The sequence below is a fragment of the Elephas maximus genome, chromosome 10 (genome assembly GCF_024166365.1).
Source record: "Elephas maximus indicus isolate mEleMax1 chromosome 10, mEleMax1 primary haplotype, whole genome shotgun sequence".
In the NCBI taxonomy this organism is placed as follows: Eukaryota; Metazoa; Chordata; class Mammalia; order Proboscidea; family Elephantidae; genus Elephas; species Elephas maximus.
This window is the reverse complement of record NC_064828.1, coordinates 70,888,633-70,897,302: the sequence shown is the minus strand read 5'-3', so window position 1 is coordinate 70,897,302 and position 8,670 is coordinate 70,888,633. Positions and strand designations below refer to the sequence as shown.

The following is an 8,670-nucleotide window of genomic DNA, read 5'->3' as shown; positions in this document are numbered from 1 at the left end:
TGCTGATGTCAGATGGATCCTAGTTGAAAGCAGAGAATACCAGAAAGATGTTCATTGGTGTTTTATTGACTATGCAAAGGCATTCGACTGTGTGGGTCATAACACATTATCGATAACATTGCAAAGAATGGGAATTGTGTTTATGTATGTAGACGAAGAGGCAGTTGTTCGAACAGAACAAGGGGATACTGAGTGGTTTAAAATCAGGAAAGGTGTCCGTCAGAGTTATATCCTTTCACCATACTTATTCAATCTGTACGCTGAGCAAATAATCCGAGAAGCTGGACTATATCAAGAAGAACAGGGATCAGGATTGCAGGAAGACTCATTAACAACCTGCGTTACACAGATGACAAAACCTTGCTTGCTGAAAGTGAGGACTTGAAATATTTACTGATGAAGATCAAAGACTGCAGCCTTCAATATGGATTACACCTCAACATAAAGAAAACAAAAATCCTCACAACTGGACCAATAAGCAACATCATGATAAATGGAGAAAAGACTGAAGTTGTCAAGGACTTTATTTTACTTGGATCTACAATCAACACTCATGGAAGCAGCAGTCAAGAAATCAAATAACTTATATCATTGGGCAAGTCTGCTGCAAAAGACCTCTTTAAAGTGTTAAAAAGCACATATGTCACTTTGAGGACTAAAATGCACTTGACCCAAGCCATGGTATTTTCAATTGCTTCATATACATGTGAAAGCTGGATAATGAATTAGGAAGACCAAAGAATTCATTCCTCTGAATTATGGTGTTGGTGAAGAATATTGAAGACACCATGGACTGCCAAAAGGACTAACAAATCTGTTTTGGAAGAAGTGTGACCAGAATGCTCCTTAGAAGCAAGGATGGTGAGACTGCATCTCACTTTGTAGGCATTATTATCAGGAGTGAATATCATGCTTGGTAAAGTAGAGGGTCAGTGAAAAAGTGGAAGGCCCTCAATGACATGGATTGATACAGTGGCTGCAACAATGGGCTGAAGCATAACGATTGTGAGGATGGTGCAGGACTGGGCAGTGAGTGTTTCATTCTGTTGTACATGGGATCCTTATGAGTCAGAACCGACTCAATGACATCTAACAACAACAACTCAAATCTTTAGGCTTTAGTTATATATACTAGTAATTGTAAGTTTTTAGGAATGGATAGAAGCCATTCCTTGCTGAAAAACTCCAGATGTTACAGAAGGAAAACATTGCCAGACTTTGTGTTCCCAACACAGGAATTCCTACTTTCCTATCCAGTAATTGCAGAGCTCATTTCACTGAACAGTCATACAAAAACTCTGCAGGATTCCTCTCCTGACACAAAAACCTCACTCTCCCCATCACCCCAGTATTCAGGAACAGCAGAAGAACAAATGGGGCACTGAAGGTAAAAATGTCCAAATCAGAGGCTGGCAAACTACAGCCCATGGGCCAAATTTGGACCACGGTCTGTTTGCATACGGTCTATAAGCTAAAGAGTGGCTTACATTGTTTAAAGGTTTGTAAAAAAAAATTTTTTTTTAATCCACAAAGAAGAATATGGAATACACGGCAGAGACCATATGTGACCCACAGTCTAAAATCTTTATTATCTGACCCTTTATTGAGAAAGTTTGCCGACTGCTGGTCTAAACTATCTAATAACCTTCATCTGTCTTGGCCTAATGTTTCACCACTAGTGTTAATGGCCACGTGTTCATCTCCTCAGAGCTCATACAGATTTTCTCCAAGATATCATTACAGAGTGCCTTATGTGACTGGGAATAACTCTACCAATAACTGTATTTTTTCACAGGCAGATCTAGCAAAATACTGTCAGAAACTAATCTACTACACTCTGTCTGGTGTCTAACGTGTACCAGCCACCTTTCCAAAGGAGAAATCATCCAAATCTTTATACAACGTCTAGCTCAGTGACCAGGTCCACTAAGAGAGCCATCAGCGTTATGTTAGACTGCAAAAATTGCCACACATTCTTCCCATTCCTGTATGCATGTTCCTTTACAACGTGACTTTGTAGCTCTTCCCATTAAGAGATGGAGTCTATTTCTCTACCCTTTGGCTCTGGGCTTGGACATGTGACTTGCTTTGGCCTAAAGGACATGTGACAAAGCACAGGCTTGAAACTGCTTACATATTAGAGCTTGTTCTCTATTAGTGTTTAGGAACCTTGCAACCCACATTATGTGAACAAGCTTGGGCTAGCTTGCTGGATGACGAGAGACACATGGCCCAGTTATCTCCATTGCTCCTGCCAGCAGCCAGCAACTGCCAGACGTGAGGCTGTTGACTGTCAACTGACTATAAACGCATGTGTGAGGCCAGACAACATCACGTGGAACACAGCGCAGCTGTCCCAGCTAAGCTCAGGCCCAAACGGCTTTTCCTCAGAATCGTGAGTAAATGCATGGTTGTTTTAAGCCACCAAGTTTTGGTGTGGTTTGTTATGCAGAAAATGCTGATACAGATGCAAAAATGCCTTAGAATGAGTTGTTTCAGGTTCTTCTGACATTAGCTACTTAATAGTTGATCCTCAGGTTTAGGTACCACAGTGAAAATGGACTTCCAACTCAGATCAATGGACTTCCGCTCCCATAAGTGTCTGCAAGTTGAGGCTAACCCAAAAGCCTCTAGAAACAGATGGCGTCAGGGCACAAGTAGCTTACTCAAGACCTTCAGATCAAGCAGACAACTTCAGAAGGGGCAACTTCCACCCAAGACAATGAAACAAGAGAACTGTAAAACCCACTCAAACTGACTGACATCCTTGTAAGACTGTTAATGCCTAACTATGGGCCATTGTTCTCCGTCTCTCTGACTCTACTTTTCTTCATTTTTCCCTCCATCTTTTGAAACAAACTACGTTTTCCTCTACCTTATTTCTAAGAATGAGTTGGACGATTAGCCTCACCAGCTATCTGACCTGTTAGCCATTTTCAACTTCAGGAGTCACTCAAATCATACAATGTTTCGGTTTAATGATAGTGAATAACTCTGTCAAGTATATCACCAGAACATCTCCTACATACTTTAGAACATACAATAATCTCTGGACCCAGACACTCAGACTGGTTGTTACATAGAATCACACACAGCCAATATTTTATCTCCACAGAAAAATCAACCTCATTGCCTTTTAAAATTATCCTGGGTATCCATGGTACTTTCATAACCCATGCAACTACTGTGAATATGACCAAAGGAAATAAAAATACCAAGATTACCAAGAAATCCCATACAACTATCCTGATGGTAGAAATACCTTATATATTAATTCACTCATAATGTAACACCTTGTGAAAAATGTCCTTGTTCAGGAAAAGCAGAATATAAAATGTCAACTAAAATAGTTATCACTATTTGTCATAAAATTCAGGGCAAAAGATATACATTTTCAACTCTTTAGTGCAGCATCAGGCCTGTTCTTTATCTGTGACCTCTATGCATACCCAAAACTATTCCCTGGGACTCCTCACCAGCTCCTTTGAAGATTTTAAATCCTCACCAGTCTCACCATCTGGGTCTCTTCAGAGGTCTCCATAGGAGTGACCTCCCAGGAGTAAGAGGGGTCTATTGATTTGCTTGAGGGTTTTTAACTTTGGTTTAAAAAAAAAGAAAATCATTGCTGTCAAGTCTATTCCAACTCATAGCAACCCTATAGGACACAGTAGAACTGCCCCATATGGTTTCCAAAGAGCAGCTGGTGGATTCGAACTGCTGACCTTTTCGTTAGCAGCTGAACGCTTAACCACTGTGCCACCAAGGCACCTTAACCTTGGTTAGGAGTCCCTGAATTAGAGAGTTGCATCAGTAACTTATCCCCCACTATGGGTGAAATTGTAAATGAGACAGTTCACACTGTAAAGACCCAGCAAAACAGCTTTAATTCAAGTGCTGTTTTGGTAATGGACCATCATATAGCATTACCATACTTACTGTCCACACAATCAAGCATCTGTGCTCTGATTAGTATTTCCCGTTGTTTCTCTGTAAACACTTTAGGACAAGAAGAAAAATATCTTTAAAAAACAATGCAGACACAGGCTGATTACTCTCATAGGTCTGACAATCAGTGCAGCAATCTATTCTCCTGGCATGGGCTAGGTCAACAAGGAAGTTTACTTCATCAAATTTTCTAAAATATAATAAGATTTACCACTATAATAATTGTTTGCTTTTATCCAATGCTTTTTAATAGAGTCTTAAAAGCTAATATACAACTGATGTTTGATGACCAAATGATGACTGTATATCAGGAAGAATTATCAGCTCCTCTCCTAAGGACAGTCAGATGACCAAAAGGGGGGATTAATGAACCCCAACACAGCTGCCCAGTCCAGCTCGTGAGGAGGACACATCACACTGTATGCCCAAAGTCGTTCATTCTTAATTTTGGTAAGCAGATGGACATATTGGTATATGTGAGAGAATAATATTTTAGTGGGTTTCTTCTCAGTGACATTGCAGAAATACTAAGGATTCTGTTCAAATTACTCACCTATAAGGAAATGTATCATCAGGACATCTTTTAAAGGATAAAAATATTTCAACTACAGAACTACTCTTGAACTAGGACTAATAATACACCATGAACTAAGATGCTAATTTGTTTATATTTTTAGAAAAACAGAGTTTTTAATAGAAAAACCATAAAAACAGATGTATAGATACAACATATGTTTAGCATTTAAAAAGAAAAGTTAAGAGCCTAGAAAATATGCTAGTAATAAGAAATATTATCATCTGAGAATAAAGACATTTATTCAAGATTCTGTTAAAGTGCACAAAAAGCAAGTATTTTAGGATTTATACCAAAGGAACACTTTAAATACATGTTGCCCTGGTGTTAAGATACGTAAGCCCAACAACATTAACAGCCTTGATCTTGATAGAGTCTGCTCTTAGTGGCATGTCTCATAGACAGTTTTTTTTCCAGAAGTTGCAAATGATATAAATCAAGTATAAAATTAATGTTTCAAAGCTTATAATGTAAAAAATGCCATTTTACTTATTTTTACATATATAGTTTTATTCCAAAAGGACTTGAGGTATCAGAGGAACCCTGGCCAGGAATAATCAGACACCAAGCATTTTTTTTTTCGCAGAGAAAAGTTCAAGTGCACAAGGAGTGGAATAAATCAAAGATTAAACTCTCCCTCCTAAGGTTAAAAAAGCAGGCTTTCTACATTAGGGAGAAAAAACTACCAGCACCTTTAAATAAAAAATGCTTCTGCTGAAATAAGTGATATTCTTCCCAAGCAGAAAAAGCTTTGAAAACCAGAAACCAAGGGAGGATGGGGGTTAATGTTTAAAATGAAGCAGCACTTAGAAATGTTTCCCCAGCTTTCATCCTACCCAGACACTTATAGATGAACTTCAAAATAGAATTAATGACCCACAGAGCAGCATTTTTCTTCCAATTGTTTAATGGAGACTATTATAAGCAGAACTGTCCAAAGGACCATAGCAAAGAAAATAGGTTCTGAAGTGAAGCCTAAAGCATTTCAGTAACCAACTATCTGAGAGAAGCTTGAGGAACTGTGACGCAGAAGGAATGCGTGCTCCTGACATAGTTCTGGTTTCCACTGGTTTTTGTAGCTTCTATCTTTAGTAAGGAGAAATCCTTATACCCTCCCTGAGCTCTCCAAGCAATGGACCCCACTAGATGTTTAAGGAATTCTAAATTACTCATCAGTAATTCTCAACCTTCAGTGCACATTAAAATCACCATAAAGCTGGCCTGCCTGCCTGTCAGCCTTCCCTCCTCCCTCCCTCTCTCTCTTCCTTCCCTTCATTCACTGGGCTTCACCCCAGGTCAGTTAAGTCAGAATCCCTGAGTATGGAGCCTCGGCATTTTTTTTTTTTTTGGTATTAGTATGTTTTTAAAGCTCCCTAGAGGTTCTAATGTGCAGCCAGGTCTAAGTCCCACCAACTGAACTAGAAAAATATTAAGAAGAGTCAAGGATGACTATAGTTACTGTGTTTGAACTTCAGTTGTGAAGGGAAAACATTTTAAGGGAGATAAATCTTTTGCTAAGGCTAGGTTGCTTTTCTTTTCATATGCGTACCCTCTAGTTTAAGATGCTCAGTTCCCTCAAGGTAATAATGACACCCATCATTTATTGTTTGTCGTTGCTGTGGAGCCCTGGTGGAGCAGGGGTTAAGAGCTCAGCTGCTAATCAAAAGGTCAGCAGTTTGAATCCACCAGTCACTCCTTGGAAACCTTATGTGGCAGATCTACTCTGTTCTATAGGGTCGTGCTGTGAGTTGGAATCAGCTTCGACAGCAACGGGTTTGGTTTTGGGTTTTTTGTTGTTGTTAGCTGTCATGGAGTCGATTCTGACTCATGGTGACCTCACGTGTGCACAGCAGAACTGCTCCATCGGGGTTTTAAGGCTGTGACCTTTTGGAAGCAGATCGCCAGGGATGTTTTTTAAGGTGCTATTGGGTGGGTTCGAATCACCAATCTTTTGGCTAGTAGTCGAGTGCTTAACTATTTGTGCCACCAAACAGTGCTGGGTACTCCACATATACTATCGCTAATCCTCATTATCTGGTAAAAGGGTATTAACACCCGTTTACTTCAGACAGCTGACATGAAGAGGTTTATTTGCCCCCATCAGAGAACCGGTATGTGAAGAAAACTGGAATTAGAACCTGGATGTGTCACATTCCAAAGCAATACATTATTTTTCTCTTAATTTTATGCATTTATGTTTTGAAGGGTAACACAGCACATGTTTCACCATTCAAAAGTATATTAAAAAATAAACCTCCCTCATAATTTTTTCCTGTCACAACTGAAGTTTAAATGCACAGTAAGTACAGTCATTCTTGACTCCCATCACTTAGCCACTCTCATCACCCACCTAGCCACTCAGTTCCCTCCCAGGAGACAATCGAAGTTAACAATTTCTTGTTTATTCTCTCAGAGATAGTTTATGCATATACAAGCAAATACACGTATGTAAGCGTGTGTGTGTGTGTACATACCATATATTTGGATTCATTCCCATTCCTTTTTAAGCTATGGAAGCATTAATTCACAATTTTGCACATGGCTTTTTTCATTATAACAATATATCTAGAAGATAATTCCATAACAGCATATAAACTTTTTTTATCCTTTTCTGTACCACACAGTATTCTGCTGAATGGCTCAGTCCCTTATTGATAACCACTAGGTTGCTTCCGATTATTTTGCTGTTATAAACAATACTGGAATGAGTAACCTTGACCTATGTAATTTTATAAGTACAGACAAAAGTTGTATCTGTAGGATAAACACTTAGATGTAATAGTCAAGCCCTTCCTACTATTCTATGCTTTTAAGAAACGGCCAGACCCATGATGACTTACATTTACTTTATTTTAAAACTTTACCTACATACCCAAGATATGCCTTTCATTTTAATTAAAAAATTAGAGATGGTTTTTGAGAATACGCTCAAAGATAAAAACAGTCTGAAGTGGTTTTATGCCAGAGTAAAATGACCTCAAAACCAGTAGCATAAATATTGTGTTTGCTCCTCACTGCCATTCAGAAGGTATCTGCTCCTGAGGAGTCTGTGTCACCCTGAATTGTGCTGATGCTCGGAGACTGAGAGCAGTCCTCGAGGTTCACCGAGGGCAGTGTCACAGACATCTTGGCAGGTGGTGCCTGCGGAGTGAAGAGTGGTACTGTTTTACCGCCTGCAAAAAGCAGAAACTCATTCAGTTTAACAAGTATATCGTGAGTATTTTTTTTTTTTAATTTATGGTGGTGAAAATATACATAACAAAACATATGCCATCTCAGCAATTTCTATATGTACAATTCAGTATCACTAATTACATTCTTCAAGTTTGGCAACCATTCTCGCTACTCTTTTCCAAATCATTCCACCACCAATAACATAACCTCTATGCCCCCTAAACAAAATGCCCTCTTTCCCCCTCCCTCCCACTCCTGGTAACCACAAATAAGCTTTGGTTTCTATATATCTGCCTATTTCGTATAAGTGAGATCACACAGTCTTTGTCCTTTTGTGACCGACTTATTTCATTCAGCATGTTTTCAGGGTTCACCCATGTTGTTACATGTATCAGGACTTCAGTTCTCATTATGACTCAGTAATATTCCATTGTTTGTATATACTACATTTTGTTTATCCAATTATCTATTGATAGAGATTTCAGTTGTTTCCACCCTTTGGCTATTGTGAAAAGTGCTGCAATGAACACTAGTGTACAGGTTTCTGTTTGCTTTCCTGCCTTCACTTCTTCTGCGTATATACCTAGGACCCAAATTTCTTCTGGGTATATACTTAGGATTGGAATTGCTAGGTCATATGGTAGTTCCATGTTCAACTTTTTGAGGAATCGCCAAACTATTTTCCACAGAAGTTGTACCATTTTCCATTTCCACCAACAATGGATATGGGTTCCAGTTTCTCCACAACCTTGCCAACACTTGTGGTTTTCCCTTTTCCTATCACTGCCATTCTAATAAGGGTGAGGTGGTATCTCAGTGTAGTTTTGATTTGCATCTCCCCTAATGGCTGATGAAACCCTAACGGAACTCTTGGGTGGCACAAATGGTTAGGACTCAACTATAAACTGAAAGGTTGGTGGTTCAAAAGCAGAGGAGCCTCAGAAGACAGGCCTGGTAATCAAATTCCAAAAGATCAC

At 39.1% G+C, this 8,670-nt stretch overlaps 1 protein-coding gene across 10 annotated transcripts in view; it reads right to left on the bottom strand.

The window, feature by feature from the left end:
* Window positions 1-4,714: 4,714 nt before the first annotated feature.
* The window catches only part of KIAA0586 (KIAA0586 ortholog), a 142,298-nt gene continuing 138,342 nt past the window's right edge, over window positions 4,715-8,670 (bottom strand). For 8 of the 10 annotated variants that reach the window (XM_049897391.1, XM_049897390.1, XM_049897389.1 and 5 more), the window contains one exon: window positions 4,715-7,692. In XM_049897391.1, the coding sequence (XP_049753348.1) occupies window positions 7,541-7,692 (152 nt within the window). In that variant the 3' untranslated portion in view covers window positions 4,715-7,540. The remainder of the gene's footprint in view (window positions 7,693-8,670) is intronic. The other 2 variants (XM_049897395.1, XR_007518854.1) reach the window with 2 other exon arrangements.